The sequence below is a fragment of the Rousettus aegyptiacus genome, unplaced genomic scaffold, assembly GCF_014176215.1.
Source record: "Rousettus aegyptiacus isolate mRouAeg1 unplaced genomic scaffold, mRouAeg1.p scaffold_m13_p_5, whole genome shotgun sequence".
Taxonomy (NCBI): Eukaryota; Metazoa; Chordata; class Mammalia; order Chiroptera; family Pteropodidae; genus Rousettus; species Rousettus aegyptiacus.
Window position 1 is genome coordinate 115,881,313 of NW_023416308.1, and position 22,915 is coordinate 115,904,227.

Below are 22,915 nucleotides of genomic sequence, written 5' to 3' on the forward strand. Positions count from 1 at the left end.
TGCAGCACTCTGAAAAATCGGCTGTTTCCATGGCAACTGTAATATCCAGGGTCCTCCCTTCCCCCTCCACTCACTCACAAATTACATGGCCAAATTTGGGGGGTGGGGAGGGCCAGGGGAGCTAAGATGCTGACCTTCCTCCACGCAGCCCCCTCCCTGCCTCCCTGACCAGAGGCTGCTGCCTCGTCGCCCCCTGGGCTCCGGGGCCTCCCAGTCAGACAGAGAAGGGGCTATTGGATTTCTTGGTCACTCAGACTAGCAAAGTAAATGCCATCTACCCGGGGCCTGTCCCAAACCTCCCAGGTCTCAGGAAGAGGAGGCCCCTTCTCTTCACTTTCCCACCCAGGAACCCAGACAGCAGCACATTGCCCTACAGAGAGCCCTGCCCAAGCCCGGGGAGGGCCTGAGATGCAGGCAGGCGAGATGCCCATTGGGCAGCGAGGCCCCAGGGATCAGAGGCGTCGGCAGCGGCGCCCCACGCCCCACGGCACACACATCCCCAGTGACGCACCCGCAAGCCCCACACCAGCGCACAGGAGACGACGCACCCAGCTGCACACAAAGACCCAGTGTGGAGAAGCAGGCCCCCCGAGAGAGGAGATGCCAAGCAGCCGGGAATTATGGCGGTAAGCGCACGGAGACAGGCCAGGCCGTGCAGGCGGCGAGCGCAGGGCCTGGCTCGCACGGGACAGGACGGAGCGCACGTCCCCGCCCTCAAGGCCCGGTGCGCACAGGCTGCCCGCCCCTGCCTCTCCGTCCCCGGGCTGAGCCCTGCTCAGCCAGGCCTCCTCCGGGATTGATTATCCAGCTGTTCTCACACTGCAGCCAGTTTATTACGCGGGGCGGGCCTGTAAAAGCCTAAGGGCGTTTATTACCCTGTGGGGGGTTTGGGCGGAGAGACACTTCTTGGGCGCAGAGGTGGAAGATGGATAGTTTATTGGACTGGGGCGTCGGTAATTACCCTGAGGAGACATTTCTCTCCCCAGCCCCGCGCGGCCGCCAGAGGGCGCCGAGGGATGGGTGGGGAGCACAGAGGGCAGGGGGCGGGGCTCCGCCAAGTCCCTCCCGGGTCGGCCCCGCCCCACATGGGCGGTGCGAAGCTGTGCTCTGCCCTGGCCGCCCTACTCCTGGGGGAGGGCACAGAGACATAGAGCACAGGCCTCGGCTCCACATCTGTAACCTCTGAAAGGTTCCAGAAGGCGCTCAGGTGGCGTCGAGAGGGACCTAAGCCAAGGCCCAGACCGCTGCCCTAGGGTGGTCCAGACCCAGTGTTTTGACCTTCCCAGGAAAACGCTGGTGAGCCACATTGTGCATAACATTTCAGGGGTGGTCACACACCTATGAAGCCCAAAAGAAGAGGCCTCTGGCCCACCACCCAGAGGCCCAGGGCTGGCACCCAATACAGTCCACTCCAGTGCCTCCTAGACCCAGAAATTCACTGATCCAGTGAAACACTCCAAATGACCAAGAATCTTCCATACAGTTTCCACACACCTGCATTCTAGAAAGAACCAACCAACCATCAATAACAGTTAGCTAACCCAGACCCAAACAACATAAGCCTCCCACGTAAACACCCCGCGGGGAAAGGCCCCTGTGGTTAAAACTACAAGGGCAGACCCTCCCTCTGCCCAGCTCCCTGCAGCATCAGAAGCCATGACAAAAATCTTCTGGTAGCTCTAGAACCATGGGAGGATAAAATGTCCCACACGATCTAGAAAAGCTGTGCTCCTGGGCGCCCGCAGCCCACCCCGGCTCCGGTACACAGACCCTCGCAACTGGGGAGGGTCTCCACAGATCCGATGCCTGGGCTCAGCTCCCTCCTGATCTAGAATCCCAGAAGAGTATCCCCTCGATTCATAAGCCCATTCTTGGCCGTCAACCATTCAGTCAGAAATCCAAGTTAGTACACCCACATCCAGAATCGAAATAAATGCCAGCCCCCTTTATAACCTGGAGGGATGAATCCTGAGCTACCGACCCAGAACCGAGCTGGGATGGACCCTTCCATTCCTGGCTTTGGAGGGTACCAGAAATGAAGGTCAAGGGCTGAAAAGCTCCTTGAGAACCCTCAAACCAAAATCGAGGTCATGGACCAGGAGAGTGTCACCACCATCTCAGGCCATTTCTCGGGCCCAGGTGTACTGATCTGCCTGTGCCCAACATCAAGTGTCATGGGTGTCTGGTGAGTTGGTAGGGATATTATGTAACAGGACATGATGGGGGATGGAAGGGTAAATGGGAGGAAGAGTGAAGAGAAGGAAAGAAGGAAGGCAAGGAAAAATGCAGTGAGACCCCCAAGAAACGAGAAGTAGAGAAGCAGGTGCAGAAAGACAGGCTTCCTCACACTGGAGGATGCTGGGGAGATGCTGGGGCAGAGGAAAGGTCTCCCCTGACTTAGAAAGGTCTCCCACGCTGGCCTCATCCCCTAGCCAAGCACAGGATCTCAAAAGAAGCCTGTCCTTTCCCCTCCCCCGGTGGCTAAGGTGAGCGGAGGTAGGGTTCGGCCACGACAGGCGGCTTTCTCCCTGCTCTTCTCTGTCCTCTGACCCTTTTCCTTCTTCTCACCTGCCTCCACTCAGTCTCCCACCCTCACTGTCCTGAGTACCCTCCAGCTCCACCTCTGCTTCTACGTGGCACTGGGCAGCCGTTGGCCCTCTTGGGGCAGTTTTTCTCTCCTCTGCCCAGCAAGGGGGTGGCCATCTCCGAGGCAATCCCAACACGCACATTCCATAAGTACCCCCTCCCAGTGCTCTGTCCTCCATTTTCTTTCCCTCTCGCCCAGCTCTTAATGACCCAACTATGGCTCCTCCACCGAGCCTTCCACTGGCACTCCAGCGCCCAGGCCCCTCCTTCCAATCTGCTCATCTTCCGGGGCCAGCGCCTCTCTCCTTTCCCTTCCTCTGTCACCAACTCTCCTCTTCACCCTACGATGACGCTCTCCCCCAATGTCCCTGGCTCCCCTTTCCTATCTCGCCCCTTTGTGCCTCTCCTCATTGCCCAGGAAGACTGTGTCCTATTGGGCCCCTGTGGGAGCAACACTGGGCCTCAAGAGAGCCAGAGGGGACAGTGAAGAGGAGGGAAGAAGGCACAGAGGCCCAGAGAGCTTGTGGGGAGGAACGAAGTTGAGGCCAAGAGCAAGGTACGAGGCGGGCAAGCGCAAGAAGAGAAAGAGACGGGGGAGAGCCGCATGGAGGAGACCCCGGCTGGGACAGAGATTGGCCAAGACAAGGCTATGCTGGGAAGAGAGAAGGAAGCGATGAGGCCGGGGGCTGGAGAGGGCCGCTCCTGGAAACCGGATGAAGAGAGAGTCGAGTCATGGAACACTAGACAAAGATAAAGTAGGACGAAAGCAAAGAATAGGACAGGGGTGGAAAGATGGGAAGTGGTGTGGGAGAACCGAGATAAGGAAGCCGGGACGGACGGATGAAGAGCAGGAACGGGGAAGCGGAGAGCAGCGTGGAGATCGGAGGCCACGAGGGGCCTAGAGCGGAGATGATGAGGGTACGGGCCCGGAAGACGAGGGCGAAACAAAGATGGAGGGGACGAACGAGAAGCGATGGACAGACGGACACGGGAAGTGAGGGAAGTACAGAAGTGGGGGGCAACCAGGGCTCGGGGCGGGCACGGGCGAGGCCGCAGCGGCGGCAGATGCGGGGGTCGAGATGAAAGGTGACGGGGGGCATGGGGATGTCAGAGGTCCAGGCCGGCAGGCGAGGGGACACGCAGAGGAGCTGAGGAGAGGACGGGCGTGGGGACTGATGGACGTACGGAAGTGGGAGGTGACGAGGGCCTGCGATGGGGGCCAAAGGCTAAAGGCCAAAGGCTAAAGGCGACAGAGTAGACAAGTGGGAGGCGGCGGAGAGCTGCGAGGGGCCATGTGGGAGGGGAGAAAGGTATAGCGACGGAGGTGACGGGGACACCCCGTGGGACGTGATGGCGAGGTGCAGAGGGGCGAAGTGATGGACGGACTGAAATGGGAGGTGGCGGGGGTCTCGGGGTGGGATGGGATGCGAGGCGACGGGAGCCCTGGGTGGGCTGCGAAGGACCGAAGGGGGACGCGATGGAGTCTGACACGGAAATGGAAAAACGTGAAGGGGAACGCAGGGATCGGAAGCATGGGGTGCCGTGGGGAGCATGGGGGACAGCGGGAGAGGGCGGTAGGTACAGAATGGGAAGCGCTGGGGAAAGACGGCACGCAGGGGAGCCGCCGGAGAGATGGGGGCCTGAGACGGGGGCCATGGCGGGCAGAAGCGAGAAGCGACAGAGGTCAGAAGCCGAAGGCGATGCGCGCGAGAGGGAAGGTGAAGGGGGTTCGGGGAGGGGAGGTCAGAGGCCCCGAGATGAGGTGATGACAGTGGCCGGTGACAGAGGACTCGCATGGGGAGGTGACAGGTCTCGCAGGGCGGGGAAGGGGAGACTGGAACGAGGGTCGCCCCTTCCCAGGAACCAGAGGTGAGAAGTGCTGGAGGGCAGAGGTGGAGCGGCCCGGATGGAGAGGCGTGGGAAGGAGACGCCGGAGAGGAAGGGGAGAGGCCGGGACAAGGATGGGACAGGGCCGAGTGGATGGCTGGCGAGCAGGTGGCAAGGCAGCCCCGGGGAAGAGGAGGAGAGGGCGAGGGCGTCCGTCGGAGGGACGGAGGTGAAAGAGAGACAGACAGGAAGAGGCGGACGAGGAAGACATGGGACATGTCGGAGGCGGAGGCGACGGACGGGACAGGCAGACGGGAAGATCATGGGGCACAGAGACGAGATGAGGAACGGGGAGGTGAGGCCCAGGTGGAGGCGGAGGTGAGCCAGATGCGGGCATGGGGGGCAGAGATGAAGAGGGCGAGCAGAGCGGGGATGGGAGAGCTGGAGAGGATGAAGGACAGAGACCAGGCGAGATGGCGGGACCTGAACCACCACGGCGAGAGCAACGCGGAGATCAGGATGAGCGGGTGAAGGTGAGGCCAGGAACGAGCGTGCGGAAGGCAGGGAGGAGGTGATAAAGGGATGCAGGGCGGGGGCCGCGATGGAGAGACGAGGGTGGGGCCGAGACGATGGGAGCCGAAGATGGGAGGTGAGGGGGCGCGGGCCGCAAAGCGGATGGGCTGGCCTGCAGCGCGCACCGGCTGGGGTGCGGCCCCCGGGAGCCAGGCCCGCGCGCGCCCGAGGCCTGGGGGGCCCGGCCGGCCGGCCGGCATCGCCAGCGCCACTTACCGTGCCCGCCGCGGGTGAGGAAGGGCATGCGGTTGATGGCGATGGGCACGGTGCCGTGCTTGCTGTGGAAGTGGTGGACGTGGTGGGTGGTGCTGAGGCTGGAGGAGACCCGGGCCCCCTCGGACGCCCCCAGCAGCAGCAGCAGCAGCAGGATCAGGAGCGGCAGCAGAGGTGGCGGCGGCGGCAAGGGCCCGGCCAGGGCGGGGGGGCGGCGCGGGCACCCCCCCGGCCCGCTCCCCCCGGGGGGCATTTCGGCCCGGGGGCGGCCGCCTCACAGCCCCATGGCCGGGGGCGGGGACGCGGGGCTGCGCAGCCCCGCGAAGCCCCCCTCCGGCTCCGAGCCCCGGGAGGGGGGTAGGGGTGAAGAGAAGGAAAACGAGCGCCCAAGCCTCGGTCCGGAGCCAAGGAAATCAACTGGACCCCGCCGGGGAATCCAGGGTCCGCGGAGCGGCCACGCCAAGGTCCAGGACGCCTGGGTCCATCGCGAGGAGCTAGGGGTCGGAGCGGCGCAGAGGGCCGTCAGAAACCCGGGGGAGCGCCCGAGGGAGGGGGCATGGTGCCGGGTGGAGAGGGAGGGGAGGCGCGGGGGCCAAGCAGGGAGGCAGAGCGGGGGAAATCCTGCGGAAAAACCGAGCCGGCGAAGGGCTGGCGAGGAGAAGCGGGAGCCCGACGGAGGCTGGGGCCGGCCGCGCGGCTGCCGCCGCTGCCGCCCGACGGAGGCCCGCGGAAAGGAGGGAGCGGCCGGGGGGAGGGGGACGGGAGAAGGGGGAAGGGAAGCAAATCCGGGTGAGGGGGGAATGAAGGGAGGGGAGAGGAGGGGAGAGGAGAGGAGGGGAGCGGGGCCGAGCAGAGGAAAGGCGCGAGCCTGCGAGATTCCGGCGGAGAGATGGAGGCAGCGGAGTGTTGCTGCAGAGGCAGAGAGGCTGGAAGGGAGAGGGAGGAGGGAGACGAGGAGGGAGGAAAGGAGGGGAGTGGAGAGGGGAGGGGTGGGAGCGCTGGAGGAGGAGGGGGCAGGGCGCAGGGACCCGAGCGGCTCCCGGTCTGCGGGCGGCGCTGGGCAGCTCCGCGCGCGGCACCTGGCTAGCCCGCCCCGCGCTCGCCTCTCCTCGGCGCGCGCCCCGCCCCTCCCCCGCGCCCGGGCGCGCGCTCTCCTCCCGCCCCCTCCGGAGAAGGGGCCCTGCTGAATAATTGAACAGGACTGAGGCTAGCAAGAGAGGCCGATCTCTTCCTCCTCCTCCCCTCCCCCAGCACCTGGACGAACCCCAATAGTGCTCACTGGTCCAGCGCGCAGAGATGTGGCTACCGCCACCCCTGCACGCACGCCTCGGAACACACGTGCACACTAGGATGTGGACGGGCTTGGGGATGGAGACACCCACGTGCCCATACAGGCAGCAGTGTGCGCGCGCATATACACCCAGGCTCAGCCACATGCATGCATACATGTGCTCATAGAGGCTGGCACATGAACTCACACTCAGCCGAGCGTGTACACATGCTCACAGGGGCATACACGCACACACATACGTGTTTGGACACAGGCAAGGGGTGGCCAAATACACAAACACCTGCCCCCAGCTCATCCTCCAAAAACAGGGTCACCCATATGTATATGATACACTCAGAGTCCCAAAGGTGCTCAAGAATAAGACACATCTCTCTCTCTCTCTCTCTCTTTCTCTCACACACACACACACACACACACACACACACACAGTTCCCTCATCACCTCCCCAAAAGGATACTCCCTTACCACCTGCACGCCCCTCCCGGACTCCTCCAATCTTTCCTCTCCTCTGCCCCTTACACCTCCCCCAGCCTCAACCTCTCCCTCCACAGGAAGTTGCCAGGACACCTGTCCACTGAGTGTCCCACTTGGGGCAAAACCCCTCCTGGGTCACTTACATCTAGCTGAAGAAGCTACTTATTCTAGGGCCCCCCCAGACTTTTGGGGGTCTCTGGGAAGCACTCGTCATAGCCCACGAGGTAAGTGCAAGGGGGCTCCCTTCTCTTTATCTGGGTGCCACCTCCGCGGCCATATCAACCTTGGCCTGGCCAGACAGTGCTCTCTCTGCTGGAATGTGAGTGGGGGAGGGGGGTAGAGAAGGAGGAAGGAGGGAGGTAGAGAGGGGACCTGAAAGGAGTCAAAGAAATAGTGTAGTAGCGTGAGGAGGGGTGGCGGAGAAGGGGCACAGGGAAGGGGAGGTGAAGCGAGCAAGCAGAGGGAGTGTGTGCGGGCTCCTGCTTATTGATCCTGAATTCCATGCTGGAGCAAAAGCTATCACCAGGAGCCGCCCACACGGACTGCGCCCAGCTCCTGGGCTCAGTCAGGACCCAGGACAGTTCCTCCACAGCTGTGGCCACCTCCCTGCCTTTGCTGGATGCCAGGGCCCCTTTTGGCTTCCGGCCCTTCAGAAGTGGAGAATGGGGTCCTCAGAGGCACCCAAGAGGGGGCTCTGAGGTGGCGCCTGGCCCCGGGAGGGAGGATAGCCTGTAGGCGGGCTAGGGAACAGGGCTGGGGCCTCCAAAGCCTTGTCCTTCTGCCCTCTCATCCCGCACTTATGCCCCTGGCTCTGAAATATAGACTGACACAGCTCTGAGCAGGCAGAAAATTTATGGTCCCAGAGGGAGGGAGGGAGGAGCTGGTAGCTAGAGGAGAGGAAGAGAAACCGCCTAGAGGCCAATCAATATCAGTGAGTGGGAAGTGGAGAGTCGGAGGGGGTGATGCTGGGGAGCGAGGGGGGAGACAGAGGGTAAAAAAGAAGGGAGAGACCGAGGCATGCGAGGGATCAATAGAGGCTGTGGAGATGAGCAGGGCAAGTGGAGAGATGAGAAACGGGGTGCGGGGTGCAGAGATGGAGAGATGGTGAAGAATCGACTGCCTGGGGGAGGCCTGAGACAGGCTCTGAAAGACAGAGCAGCAACCAGACCCAAGGGGAGCACCCTGGCCCCGAACCTGGGCCCCGGGGCTTCAGGCGCACGGCAGGAAGTGTCCCTCCTTTTAGCTTCCTTCCTCTCATTTCATGTTCTTTTTCATTCTCTCTTCTTTCCTCTCCCTCCTTGAAGAGATGGGTTCTTTCCCTTTGATCTCTCTCCTACCTTTCCAGAGCAGACTCTGGAACCTTAAAGGAAAACAGAGATCCCTCCGCCCCCACCTCAGATGCAGTCCCCTTGTCACAGATGGAGAAACTGAGGCCACAAGGGGGACAGGCTGTTCTACAGGTCGGACCTCTCTTCATCTCAGTCTCCCCCCACCGCAGACAGCTCTACACCCCAACCCAACCCTCCGAGGACAGGGTCCGGCTGCCTCTGCCCTGGCCATACCCAGCCCCCTCCTTCTCCTCAGGCGAAAAGCCTTTCGGGGGCGCAGTGATGCCCCCAGACCTTCGCGCTCGGGGGCGGGACCAACCGAACAGGTCTCGGCCAGTTTCCTCACTTTCCCGCTTGATCGCACGCCTTGGCAGGTCCCCGAGAAGACTGGCCACAGAGGGACGGCAGGAACAGGAAACAGTGCCAAGCATGGGGGATGGTGAGGGGACGCAACCCCAAGAGAAGAGGGCGCTGTGGCGACGCCCCTGACCCCCAGCGTCCCGCCCTGCCCTTCGGGGGCAGATCCCAGAGGCACCCCAGGGCGGAGGCTCCCAGGTTGCACCCACCTTGTCTTTATCTCCACGGCTCTGCCACCAGACCGCAGACCAGGGCTCCTGTGTGGTCACACTTCCCCAGGCGTGCCCTGCCCCCCTCCCCCCCCCCTTGCCCCAACTCTCCCTGCCTCCCACCTGCCGGGAACTTGTCCTCCCATCTCTGCTGAAAGATGGCGTGGCTCCCTACACCTCCCATTCATGTCTATGCCCCCTTCCAGAAGGTTCCGCCATGTGGGAGTACAGCAGTGACGATGGGCAGCAGCGCCTCATGATCCTGATCCTCTGTGCCCGCAGCAAGCGCGGTCCGCCTCCGGCACCACCATGGGCCCCGCCCGCGCCCCAAGACCAAATGAGCTGCCGCGAGCCCCAGAGGGTCAGGAGCGCCTCGCTGCCCGCTGCATGTCGCCGCCAGCACCCCGACCTAGAGCGGAGCCGCCTCACCGCGGCCTGCTTCCTCGCTGGTTTCTGTCCCACTGTCTTCTCTGAGGAGCAAATTCAGAGGGTTTTGCAAACTGCAGAACACTAGACCGTCAATGGAGATTGTTCCTAGTGAGCAGCGAAGGTCCCACCGTCTGCAGATCGGGGTACCACTGAGTCAGCTGGAGAGCAAGAGACCCAGCCCAGCCTCGGCTTTATTCCCAGCAGCCAGGGCTGGGGTCCCCCTGAGGTGACCATTGTCTGGGGGTTTGGGAAGATACCAAGAGTGGCAGGTCAGATGAGGAAAATCCCGGGGCGCAGGCTGGGGGTGTGGAGGTACCCCAGGGAAGGCCCTGCCTGGGAGCACCGGGAAAGCCAGAGGGAGCTGGGCCGGACTCTTTTCCGGCGACGAAGGAAACACCGCGACCTGCCCAGGAGCCCATGCCAGACCAGTCCGTTCTGGAACCAGCAGGCGTATCCCGTCTGGATCTCAGGGCCCCCCCTGGCGATTAGGGCCCCGCCGTGTGGCACGGAGGCAAAGATACTGACCAGTTCCCAGCCCCGATCTACTACTCGCTTTCCCCAGAAACCCGCCAACCCCTCCAGGCCCGTTTCCACGTTTGTAAAATGGAGAAGACCTGTTCTCCCTCGTGCGCGTGCGTGTGTGCATGCATGTGTGCGCGAGAGTGTGTGCATGTGCGCACTTGCATGCGTGTGAGTGTGTGTGTGCTTGCATGTATGTGTGTATGCATGTGTGTGCGTGTGCGCACTTGCATGCGTGTGAGTGTGTGTGTGCTTGCATGTATGTGTGTATGCATGTGTGTGCGTGTGCGCACTTGCATGTGTGTGTGCATGCATGTGCATGTATACGTTTGTGTGTGTGTCCATGCGTGCGTGTGTACGTGTGTGTGTGCATGTTTCCCCAGGCAGCTGAGTGGTCACACCCCTGATCTCTCAGCAGGGCTACCCAGGGACGCCCATGTAAGTGATGCCCGAGAGGGCCACACTCTCCCAGCCACTGTCCCCAGCTGGATCATCCGAGGGGAACTCTAAAAACCCCCTCAAACAGAAAGTTGCCCCTGCCCTCCTTCCGGCCCAGCTTCCCTCCCTCTGCCAAGCTCCAACCAGCTGCCGGCCGCCAACCTCTGGGGACTGGAGACTGCTGCTGAAGCCGCCCTGGGGCGGTGGGGGCGGGGCGCAAACAACGGGCAAGGTGGCAGGCAGATGGGCCACCAGGGCGGAGGCGAAGCAGGTGAGGACGCTAGGGAGTGTCCTTGTGGCTTCAAGGGACAACCTGCAGCTGGGAGTCTTGCAGGGGTGAAAAAAAGGAGACCGCACAGCCAGGTCCAGGAAAGCCAGCTGTCCAGCGGCCTGGCCTCCTGGGAATCTCCTGAGCCTGGCCTCTGGGGCACCGGCCTCTCTGGGCAGGCGATAACAGGCTTCCACTGCACAATTCTGAGGGCGCCAGAGGAAAGGGGGTGCAGGGCCACCGGGCCACCTCCCACCCTGTGCGGTAGTGAGTATGTGTGCACTGCAAGCACAATGCACGAGACCACGGCCAAAACCGCACGGAGAGGACAACCGAGGCCGACACCTTTGGTTACGGGTGACGGGAGCAGTGTCCCACCAAGTCAGTGAAGGGGCGAGGCCATCTACCAAGAGGTCGCCCCCGGGATTCAGGCGGCAACAGTGCTGCACAGGCCTGAGAAGAAAGAACCCCGAGGAGGTTCAGTAGCCAGCAGCTCCCCTTGGGCTCTCGTGACAAGAAGGAACGAGAAGGAAGCAAGCATCGAGTCTCTCGGCGACCCTCCCTCCTCCACAGCAGTCTGCAAGGCTGGGAGTGGGCCAGGACCCCTGACCCCCCAGGCACTCACGGTCATTGCAGACAGGGCCTCCGTAGGAAGTCATGGTGCAGTCACAGGTGAAGCCATCCCACTGCTGCAAGCAGACGCCCTGGTTGGCACAAGACTCTTCGGTGCAGGTGGTACTGGGGCCTGGAAGGGCAGGAGGAAGGAACGGCCCCAGTTCAGCCCAGCCCCTTCCCTCCCAGGAGGCAGGGGAGCGTTGGGGCCAGGCCGAGAGGCCCTGCCCTCGGTTCTGCCAGGCCGGAAGGTGGGGCGGGGCGGGGGGTGGGCTCAAGGACTGCTGGGCTTGGCCTTGAAGGATGATGATAAGGGGCCAGGGTGGGAGGCAACGGAGAGAGCAAGGCACCCTTCGCCTCCTGTGCCCCGCCCCGGAGCTGGGGGGCAGGCTCGCGCAAGGCCTGAGAAGAGGGCCGCTTTGCCTCTGCAGCTGGCCCTCCTGCAGCCTGCCGTCACACGGAACTCCTCCCCTCCACCCTGAACTCACCGTCACAGCCCCTCTCCACCTGCCCGATGCGGTGCAGGGCGTCGGCGATGAGGTCCGGGAGGCGCCCGTTGAGGTCCACCGAGGCCAGGCAGCCCTGGAAGCCATCTCGGGAGGCCACCAGCTTGGGCAGGTTGCTGAACATGTTCTTGCTCAGACCGCCAATGTACAACTCCCCTGCAAAGGGAGCGGGGTCATGAACCCAGGCTTCCTGGTCCCCGCGCCCCTCCCAGGACTTCTTATCTAGCTGTCAGACCCTCCCGGCCACGCAGTGTCCCGTCTCAGACTCCAGTTTCCTTACTGAGATCCAGCGCCTTGCACATCCCTGCCCCCCGCCTCTTTCTTCCTTCTCCACTTTGCCATCTGTCTGCTCCCCTCCCAGAGAAGCCCAGATGCAGGGGGTGGGGGGCCTGGGGGAGCAGCTGGAGGAAGCTGCTCCACTCTCCCACACATCTGACTCCAGTTCCGGCCTGCAATCAGGGCCTTTCAGAGATGCTCAGCCCGATTCCCTCCACTCCCCAGCCCCCCCTTCAGAAGTCTCCCGCTCCCAGAGCTCCTTCTGCCTCTCGCAGCCTCTCCCCGCTCTGAGTTCTCTACTGGGGGCAGTTCTAAGACCAGTTCCTTCACCCCTCGCCCCAACAACCACCAAGGCTTGGCCTGGCAACTCTGGGGGACACTGAGTTCTCCTCGGGGACACCCGATCCCCACATCGCTGCCTGGCCTGACTCCTTGAAGCCTCGACCAGCCCACGGCAGAGCTTCAGCAAGACACAGACCAACCCTGGTGTCCTGGCCTTGGGCTCAGGGCAACACAAGACAGACCCAGATCACCCGGGACTTTGCTGCCACTGTGGGCTACGTGACACGTCGCCCTCTCCTGGGAGCAGGGAGAGCTGGCCGTGCCGTGCCGCTGATCCGGCCCAGGACCTGGCCCAGCTTCCAGTTCCAGCTCTGCCGCCTGCTCGCTTTGTGACCTCGGGCAAGTCATGTAGCTTCAGGAAGCTTCTGTTCCCGCCCTCCCCAGGAGGGGAATGAGTTCAATGGCCTCTGAGGATCCTCCTTAAGCTCAGACAGCCTGAGTCACACTGACACCCGGCAGTCCCTGGGGAGCCGAGGGCGGCTTCGGGCATGTGCAGGCCGTGGCCAGCGCTGCCCCAGTGAGCTCTGGAGAAGCGGCGGGCCTCGCGCTCGCTCCTGCTCCAACACCCCGGGGCCTGGGCTCCTCCTCCTCTTCCCTGCTCTCTCGACCGCCCCTTCTCGGGGCAGGCAGAGAGACCCTGGGGAATGCGGGACCCTGGTGAAATACTGAGCCCACCACGGAAGCCTGGGCCAAAAGTCCCCAGAGCTGGCACAGCCAACGCCCAAGGTACCTGACCAGGGCGGCAGGCAGGGCCCAGCAACTGCTACTCCCTCCTCCTCACATCAAGAAGAGGCATCTGCCAGGATGCTAAGCTCCCTCTTCTCTTTCCTGCCCCTCAGCCCAGGTAGGCTTCTCTACCTCGGGGGACCAGGAGGTCTCTGAAAGGCCTGGGCTGCCTACTCCTAGCTCTAAGAGAAAGCCGTCAAGCTCCCCACGAGACAGACCCATCCCGTGACCAGACCTTCAGCACTGAGAGCTGAGCGGATCTGCGGCAGGAAACGGCCGGCGGGACGCAGTGGAGAGGTGGACACTGCGGGCAGGGGCGGACGGGGGAGCGCCCGCGCCGGAAGGCGCCCGGGGCGGGGCCGGGGGCGGGGCCGGGGGCTAGCTGGGCTAGGGCCGGGTCTTCTCCAGGGGCCCCAGGCTCCACCTTTGAGGTCGAGGTTTCGGGCGCCGTTGGAGTGCTGAGTGACGGTGCGGGAGTCGATCTTGAGCGTGTGCACGTTGCCCGGGTCCCGGGACACCACCACGTTGTGCCACTGGTTGTCATTGACCGGTTTGTCTGAGTTCCCCTTCATCAAGGACGGGCCATTCCCCAGGTCGAACACGTAGTGGATGTACCTGCCCCACAGCAGGGAGAAGACTGGGTCACGGTGGGGGCCGCACTGGGAAGAAGGGGAGGGAGGAGCTATGGCTGGCGGGGACCTTCGGCGCCACCGGAGGAAGGGGTACACAGGGAGACCCCTAGTGGAGGGACTCCAACCAACGGCACAAGGACTCTGGTCATGGGGAGAACGTGGGAAGGGAGAGCCACAGGCCCCTGTGACAGGCCCTGAGGAGGAGCCGATGGAACGAGATGTTTCTGGGGGCAGCAGGATCCCCTGGTGTCAGGGACAGAGCTGTTCCAGGATGGGGTCCTCTCAGGCAAGAGGGCACAGGGACGCAACCCCGTCTTCTGCCCACAGAGGGGGCTAGAGGGCTCGGGCCAGGACCATGACCAGAGGACAGGTACAACTGGAAAGTCCCTGGGGAATCACTGAGGAGTCACCAGCGTAGAAAGAGGGGGTGCTACTTCGCTACCTTGGCTGGTGGCTGGGGACCTGAATCTTGCCCTGTGGCTTGGGGAAAGGAGACGTCTCGGCCAGTGGCTGGGGACCCGTATCTTGGCCAGCGGGGAGAGGGGACCCCTTCCCTGACAGAAGCGCAGTGCCCACAACCTCACCCTTTGACCAGTTCGATGACAATGAAGTCATTGCCATTGCCTGAGTTGAACAGGAGAAGCCCATCAGGGGCCGTGGTCTTGAACTGGAAGAAGAGGTGCATGGAGGCGTAGGCTTGCAGGGTGGCAAGCGCCAGGTAGCTGCTCCGACTCTTGAAGGTGACGGGGTCGGCCACGATGGCGCGCAGGCCGAAGCGAGCGTTGAGCTCGCAGTAGGTGATGTCGCCATCCTTGCACTGGTCCATGTAGGGCTGGCCGTTGAACACCAGCCCGCTCAGGTGCCCGATGAAGTTGGAGGGCACCACGGAGATGAAACGTCGCTCTGTCATGATGCCCGTCTCGATGTTGTGGAACTCCAGCCGCGTGTGGGCTCCTGCCATCTGTCCTACTCGGGACAGGAGACAGCGTGGGGGTGGGGTGGCTGTGGGGCGCGAGCTGCAGAATCATTGCTGGGGCCGGGCCTTGGGTCCCCAGGAGCCTCCCCTCCGCACGGGGGCCACATGGGACAGACATCAGCAAACGCCCTCTGGTAGCTGCTGGCAGCGAGCACAACTCATGGGCCCCGGAGGAGTGGTGGGACTCATTACTCCTCGGATGACAGGCTTCCAGGGGCATGCTGCCTGCAGGGAGTTGAAATGGCCCCTGGGGTCCAGGCCCCCACAGCACGCCACCCCTGAGGGAGACATGGCAGTGGCGGCTTGATGGAATGCTGCCCTAGGCAGCGGTCACCCACCTGCCTGGCCCCAGACCACTTACCCTCCACGGTCACGTTGTCCACGGACAGCTGCAGGCTCTTGCCACGCCTCACCACCCTCACCGTGTGCCACTCGTTGTCATTGAGCTTGTGCCCCGCAAAGAGCGTCTCAGGGCCTTTACCTGCAGCACCAAGGGGGGAGTGAGCACGGGGCGGCCCGGGCGCAGAGCCTCAGTGCCCCCCGCCCACTCCCCAAAACACAGAGCCCCGCCGTGGACCCGCAGCTTCACCACTGGCAGTGAAACCTCCACGCGGACACACGGCTCCCCATCCGCACGGGGACCCAGTGTGACCTTCCCGCACACAGGTTAACTCCACACACCCAGCATGCAACCACGCACAGCAATTCCGGCCTGGCCAGAGAAGGGAATGTTTCTCAGGCATTATGAGCATTTATTCAAGACCAGAATTATCCGTTCCCAAAGTCTAAAGTAAAATATAGTTATCTTTAGAACGGTGCTGAATTTTCAGCACCCCCAGGTCGCCCCTGGGTCCCCCAGTGCTCACACCAGCAGGGGACGGGGTTCACCACGTGTAAGCTCACAGATACCGGACACACACAGAGCTGCCCTGCACACACAGTTTCCTGTGCTCTCACACTGGGATGCTCAGAGATGCCCGCCCTCACTCTCCCTCTCACCCCTGCTGAGAGCCTCACTGTCACCTCTGAAAGCACCCTCGTTTGGCAGAAACTCAGCCCCCACCCAACACAGGAGCTGCAGAGGGCTGAATTTTGGGGCTCTGACCACCCCTCGCCTCCACTGGCCTCAAGGCCTCCTCTTCCTTCCCACGTGCCACTCTCGCCCTCTTGTGGCCGCCTCTGGAGATGCAGCGAAATATCCCAGCCCCTCTCCAGCTACTTCCTTTCCTACCCGTGAAGGGTGGTGCGTCCTGCAGCGGGCGCCACCAAGCCTTTGCCCCACCCTCTTGAGGACTCGAGATGACGAGGTTTTCCGACCTTCCTTTTCCCAGACCCTCCCTCAGCTCTCCCTGGTTTGGCTTCCTTTGGCCCATCCTGCCCTCCATAATCCGCAACCAGCTACTCCATCCGCCTGACTCTGGCTCCCCGCCCCACGCCCACTGCACAACCCGCACACAAACCAGAGACGAAAGCTTCTCCTCCCCCCACCAGCCCTCCCCAGACCCCAGTGTCCAGCGTCCCAAGCCCCTCGGGGCTCTGCAGAAGAAGAGGGAAGCCACTTACTAGGTGCGCAGCCGACGCGCAGGCAGTCTGGGGGGGCCATGGGGCGGGCAGAGGGGGAGGGGAGACAAAAAGGCAGAAGAAGTTTTTTTTTTTTTTTTACATCCTTCACGGCGAGGGGTGTCTGCGGGGGGGGGGTCCCCCTGGGGCCACTTTCCGGGGACCACGCGTGCCCAGGTGCCCTCTCCCCTTCCTCGGTTGGACCCCTGTCCCTCCTGCCCCCACGAGGGCTCCTACCCTCCCCAGGGCTGGGAGGCAGGGCAGTCAGGTGATCGGAAGAGGGCTTGCTTCTCCTGTCGGAGCAAGTTGGGCACCTCGCGAACCTCAGCGTACAGGAGGCCATGGGGGGCCGAGGGCTCGGCTGACCCAACACCTCCTCATGTCCAGGAGGGAGACAGGTGGGGAAGGCCAGAGTCCCTGCATCCCTTGCTCTGGGACAGCTCCCTGCTCAGAGCCCAGGGTGTGACACGTCACTTCCCATGCCCTCTGGGCTCTGAGCTAAGTGGGGAGTCTGTCCCAGGGCCCCCTTCCCATAGCCATTTGCCTCCCAAAGTCCCAGGGGGCTGGTGCCACCCCTACAGGAACCTTCCTCCTACCCTTCCTAACTTGGAGGATGCCAGGCTGTCCCTGGGGACCCGGTGCTCCCTCACCTGAAGAGGAACTAGTATTAACCTGTTTTCCTAGGGAAGGGGCCAAGACCTCACAGATGGGGACACTGAGGCCTCAGAAGTATGACTTCTGAGGACACAGCAAGTCAGGGACAAGCAGGAGCCGTAAGCAAAGTCTCCTGCCCCTATGTTGCTCTAAGGGCCCCACGTGGTCAGAGAGCACAGTGTCTACACACAGCTGCAGCCGGGGGCCCCAGAGCCCCTGGCTGTCCCTCTGCTGGTTCACGTTACCCACAACATGCCCATCAGCCAGCCTTACAGGGAACAGAGCACCGGAGGCCTGTGAAGTTGGGGCTCAGAGCCCTGCGTGTCTGTACGGCTCATGACCTGGCAACCAGGGGCTGCGGGAAGTCCTGCGCCAGGAGGCAGAAAAGCTGGGTCCTCATCTCATCATGTGATGGGGCAAATCTCCTCTCTGAGCCTCAGCTTCCCTCCCTGCGAGCTGAGGGGCTCGAACAGGAGGATCCTGAGCTGGGAGCAAGAAACAGGTGTTCGCTGGGCTGGCCCTTGCCCTTCGGAGAGGGGGTGGTTTCCAGTCCTCACTTAACAGCAAAATCCTGGCATCCTGTAGCTCCTCCCAGAACAGGCTCTGGCCAGAACCTCAGGGCCCAGGATGTAAAGGGGGTGGGGGCGCCTGGCGCCCCCAGGGCCCCTGAAGGTTCCTGCAGCGGAGGTAAACAGATTCCCCTGTGGCTCTGAGCGGCACGGCCCTCTCGGGCGGTACAGCTGAGCTCAGCACGCGTTGTCAACCACAACAGAAGAGCGGGGGAAGCAGCCGGGACCCTGGGCCACGACCTGGCACCAGGGAGGGTGGAGGAGGCAGAGGGAGGCCAACCGGGAAGTCGGAAGTCCCAGGAAGAGGAAGGAGGTAAGAGTGGGAGCAGAGGGAGAAGAGGAAGAAAAGGGGGAGCGGAAGAAAGTAGCTGGACCAGGGGGGAGGGGAGGAATGCTGGGGTGAGGGTGGGAGGGTGCCAGGCCTGGCGTCAGGTCACGGGGGCTCTCGGGGCCAGCAGAATCTTCACCAATGAAGGGTCCAAAAAAGAAAAAAAGTGAGCGGGCTGATTCCCCTCTGGGGAATGGGGCCAGGGGGAGCCCTGGGCTTTTCCCTCCCAGCAGGGGAGACCAGGAATGGGGATCCCTCTGTGCAGAGAAGGCCCACCTTCTGCAGCGGCCGCACCCTCCGAAGCCGCCACTCCAGTGGGGTTTGAGGAGCACAAACCCCCATGGAACCCCACGAGGAGCGGCTCCACCCCAGAGGAAAGCCAGGAGCTGCGAGTGAGTGGGAGAAACAGCGCCCCCCCACCCCGGCACATGGCACACGCCCGCCCAGAGCACAGCATGGGGGGCGTCAGCTGGTAACCTATTAACTAGTCACCTGCACCTTGGGTTCAGGGAAAGGACGGAAGCGACTCGTCTACGCAGACCCACCAAGGCCCAGGTTATGCACAGAGACCAGGGCGAGGGTAGGAATGCGTGATGGGAAGCCATCCACGTGGACAGGAACTCAGGAAAGGAACCCGGGCTTCCCGAGCCCCATGTGGGTCCCCACCAGCCCCACCCCAGCCGCACAGGTTGGAGACAGGAAAGAGGGGGCAAGGCTTCTCTGCAAGGAGCCTCGGGAGCCCACTGGCCGGAGTGTCACCTTAAAAGGGCCATCGCAGAGAGGCAGCGGGCACTCCTGGTGCAGCCATCATTCAGAGCTGTCTCCTCTGGAGCCCAACAGAGGGAGCTCAGGGACCAGCACGTGGCCCAGGGGAACAGGTAAGGGCTCGGGGACGTGATATCACGCGTGTTCAGCCCGGCTTGCGAGGCCGGCGAGAGTGCTCTGTGAGGCTCGCGAGGGCAGAGCTAGGGCCATGACTGGGAATTCCCGAAGGGGAGGCTGCCAGCCAGGAAGACCATCGACTGGAATGGCCATCTCGGAGGTGGGGAGTTCCTGACACAGACGGTGTCCGAGCACGGGTAGAGAGCCTCCCGTCGCTGGGGGCAGGCACAGGCAATTCACATCAGGGGCAGGCTGAGGGAGGTGATGTCTAAGGGCCCCTCCGGCTCTAAGGTTCCTTCGTTACAGTGTGCCTTTCACGTCGTCTTGCTGACAGCTGAGACTGCATGGGCACCCCTGGTGGAGCGCAGCTCCAGGGAGGGTGAGGCGGGGCCGGCCAGGCCGGGCACCAGCCCCAGGGGCCATACCGGGGGGCGGGGGGAAGAAGGCACCCAGGAACACCACAGATCACACCAGAATAGGGTGAGGTATCCAGGGGCTTCTACGGTCCTCTGGGGACAGACAGTAACCGCTCTGCTAAGGGGCTGCAGACAGCAGGGTTCTGGGAACCTGCTCCATGTCTACAGGTGTGCTGGAGGCCAGGGGACAGAGTGGCAGGCAAAACCCGGCATCCTCTACCTGCAAGGAGGCAGCAGCCTCAGGGCGGCTTGGGCGCTCTCTAGCCCTGCGAATACCCACCTCCCGAGTCAGGCGCTCAGGGCCTCCTCCCAGCCACCCTGCGGGTAGAGAGCCCCCTCTTCGGGACCCAGCACCAAGTCTGCATGGTCCCACTGAGCACCCAATAAGCTGCACGGCTGAGCTTCCTGCCTGAGAAAGCCTGGCTTTCCTTCCCATGGGACGAGACCAGAGGCCAGACGCCAGGCCCCGCCGGCTTTCTCTCCGTCCCCCAGCCGCGAGTCCAGCCCAGGACTGGGGCCTCTGGCGTTACCTGGCTGTGCAGCAAGCAGGATGGGGAGGAAGCCCGCCCCCAGGCCTGGCTCTGAGCTGCCGACCCTACCCCAGTGCGATTTTCTTTCAGGAAGGCAAGTGAGTTTCTATGCACATGTCCCGCATCTGTCTGCTCATTATTCCGTTTGAGCCTCAAAACCATCATAGAAGGCAGAGAGAGCAAGGATTCTTATCCCCGTTTTACGGAGAAGACAGAGGCTCAGAGAGGGGAAATGACTTACCCCGCAGACAAGGAGACCAGGCCTAGTGCTCTTCCCGTCGCGCCCCGAGGCTGAGGCTGGGTGGCGGGGGTGGGTCACACCACAGCCACGCGTCTCCCGGTATTTGCGGACGCATGCGTCTGCACCAAGCATTTGGTCACGGTTCGTCCTGAGCCACGTTAGAGGTGGCATCTCTGCGCACGGGGCCAGGCACAGCCGGGGGTGAGAGGCAGGTGGGAGGACTGTCCTACTGGCTGTCAGCCTGGGAGCCACCCTGTCCTCCAACCTCTGAGCCCTTATGTGAAAAACATGCCCATGGGAAGAAGAGAATAGCTCCTAAGGGTGGAAGGTCCCAAGGGCCTAAAAGAGCATGTTCTTCGGACCAAGGAGCCTGCCTCCTGTCTGATGGGAAGGGGCCCGGGCTTCTCTGAGGGGGAACCTAAGGTGGTCCCAGTGAGGGAGGAGCACCACCCCAGGGCTTCCTGCTGCACCCAGCCCCCACAGAGAAGTATGTGCATCCCCGGGCGATCTCATGCTGGGTACGCAGGCCTGGGCCGTCTGAGAAGCACAGGGCCATTCAGGGCATCCCGGGCTGTGCCTTCCGCCCTGTGACCGTTTCGGGGGTGCCAGGGGGTGCTGTACAGACCCACAAGCACCGGCCAAGGCGTGTTTCCCATCCTGCTTTCCCCTGCGGCACTGCCGCCCGCACCTACTCCGTGGGCTGTGATCACGGTTAGAAGCTGGGCTACGGGGAACCCCAAAATGACTCTGAGGCCCTGGCTGCCTGCACACCACTCTGCCCCTGGCCCCGCTTCACTCAGCAAACCCTTGTCCTAGGAGTACAGAGGCCAGGTGGCCGAAAGGGGAAAGGAAAAGACACCGTACAACTTTATTAACAAGGTAAGGGGCCCCCAAAAGGCTGCAGTCTGTCCCACAAATGCCCTGGGGACCAGTGTTAGCATGAGACTCCAGATAAATATCTAAAACTCAAAGCTCTGTGTTGTCACAGGTCAAAGATTCTAATCCACTCAGAAGAGCCTACTTCTCCCCCAGGCCCAGGGCACCACGACCCTGGTGGCCTGGATCTTCCTACACAGCAGGCCCCCGGGAACTGCACGTCTTCGCGCTCAGAGAGGCTAGTCTGAAGCCGGCAGATGAGACCCCCGCCCCGACAGCTTGGGACCTTTAACTTCTAGCGTTTCTCTGGCTGAAAGGTCCGCGACTCTGGGGACTTCCCCCCACTTGCTACTGTAGACCCAGGTGTGGAACACATCTGGCTCTTACGAGGTGACCCATAAAGACTAGCTCAATGAGGGGCTGTGCTGTTTTCCTTTTGCCCCAACAGGGCCCCACAGACGAGACGCCCTGGGGGCTGCCGGGTGAAGCGGGGCCCTAGCCTGCTCTGGGCGGGGCAGACGCAAGGCCCCTGATGCCCCCAAACCCTGCTCTGTTAGCCACAACGAGGAAAGCACTGTACTTTAGGCAAATGACCTGAGTTTGAGTCCAGGATCTCCGCTCCCCGCCCCCCCCCACTCCCACCCACGCCCCCATCGCTAACTCTGTGGCGTTGGATAAATCGGTCCGTGAATTTAAAAATCTATAAAACAGGGAGAGCGGCATTTCTCTGATGATCTGGTGTCTTCAAGGGGCATCTACGGGACTCAAAAGCGAAAGCAAAAGGAAGGTGACACGTCGCGATGCACCCAGTGTCACACGTGCACCGGCGTACACAGACAGCGACACGGACACAGCCCTCGGACGCACAGAGCAGCGACGCGCGCCGCGCGGGGCGCGCCCTCGCCTCTGCACCTGCGGCTGCGCTGAGCTCGGACTCGCGCAGGCGCCGATGGGCGTCCGCGGGTCTCCCCGGACGAACGTACCACGAAGGAGCCACTCATGAGCCGACAGCCCAGAGCGAGCTGCGTCGTTACGTGTGTGTGCGCCGGACAGACGCCGCCAAGACCCACGTGAGCATCCTGGCAGGGCAGCTGTCATAACCCAGACACACACGGGAAGGTGGTATGGCCGCACTCGGGGATCCCCACCCCCACCGCCGCTCTAGCGCGGAGCAGCACCCTGCTCTGTGCGCCTGCGCCCCGGATCGAGCTCGCGGGGGCTCCGACCCTCCCCACCTCCACAGTCTCAGTGGCGCCGCCACCTGCTTCTCCAGACAAAGGGGGGTGCGAGTCGGAGGCGAGGCCAGGGAAAGGGCCAGGAACACGGGGTGGGGTGGTTACCGAGGTTGACAGTGAGCTTCATCTGGCCTCCGTCCAGCTCGAGGCGAAGGGTGTCGGCTGACTCCCTGGAGGTAGTGGCCATCATGAGCCCGTAGGCCCGCTGGGACATGAAGCGCAGAGACACGTCCTCCGCCTCCGTGTGCATGGCATTCGGCAGCATGATCTTCATGTACATGGACCCATCGTAGCTCAGGACCGTGGCCTCTGCCCCAGGAGTAGGGGGAAGGAGGGAGCGGGGGACAGGCCAAGGCCAGCGGAGGGAGAGAAGACCGAGAGAATCGTTACAAGGAGGACAGGCCCAGGGCGGGGCTATGAGGGCACGCTGAGGAGTCGGGGTGCGGGGCTCAGGAATGGGTGGTGGGGACGCCTGGGATGAAGACTAGCCTCACCTCTCTCACAGACCCGCCCCAGAAAGCCGGTCCCGATGCAGTCACACACGAAGCGGTTCCAGCCCTCTCGACAGACGCCCCCGTTGCGGCAGGGGGTGGACGCGCACTGCTTCAGCGTCTCCCGGGAGCAGAAGGGGGCGACGCCCGCAGCCCCCTGGGCCTCGGCCAGGCCCCGGAGGTCGCGGCTGCGCCCGTCTATGAAGAGGTCCCGCACGCAGCCCACGTAGCCAGCCCGCAGGGCCGCCGTCCACACCTCCGGGGGCAGGGGCAGGTCCACCCGCCCCCCCTCAGGGAGACCGCCCAGGTACAGCTCGCTCTCCAGGTCCAGAACCTCACTCTCCCCAGTGGCCAAGAACGGTGTGCTGCGGCTGTTCACCGAGATGGAGCCTGGGGATCAAGAAGGAGCGGGCCTCAGCGCCGGAGGCAGGGTGGCGGACGCCGCAGGCTGGAAGGGATGACGCCCCTCCGCGCCCCTCCACCCCGAAGGCTGCAGCAGCCCGGGGTGGGAGGCTTGGCTTCACTCGCCTGCTCAGACACCGCCTGACAGA

The 22,915-nt window shown here is 63.0% G+C and overlaps 1 protein-coding gene across 17 annotated transcripts in view; it reads right to left on the reverse strand.

Moving 5' to 3' along the window:
- The window catches only part of NRXN2 (neurexin 2), a 102,846-nt gene that overhangs the window by 30,890 nt on the left and 49,041 nt on the right, over positions 1-22,915 (reverse strand). For 8 of the 17 annotated variants that reach the window (XM_036221135.1, XM_016157962.2, XM_036221137.1 and 5 more), the window contains 8 exons: positions 22,368-22,754; positions 21,979-22,182; positions 16,146-16,172; positions 14,944-15,063; positions 14,191-14,572; positions 13,399-13,589; positions 11,613-11,786; positions 11,138-11,257 (listed from right to left, as the gene is read on the reverse strand). In XM_036221135.1, coding sequence (XP_036077028.1) covers positions 11,138-11,257; positions 11,613-11,786; positions 13,399-13,589; positions 14,191-14,572; positions 14,944-15,063; positions 16,146-16,172; positions 21,979-22,182; positions 22,368-22,754 — 1,605 coding nt within the window. Of the gene's footprint in view, positions 1-5,202; positions 5,453-11,137; positions 11,258-11,612; positions 11,787-13,398; positions 13,590-14,190; positions 14,573-14,943; positions 15,073-16,145; positions 16,173-21,978; positions 22,183-22,367; positions 22,755-22,915 lie in introns of those variants that run through there. The other 9 variants (XM_016157873.2, XM_036221140.1, XM_016157982.2 and 6 more) reach the window with 3 other exon arrangements.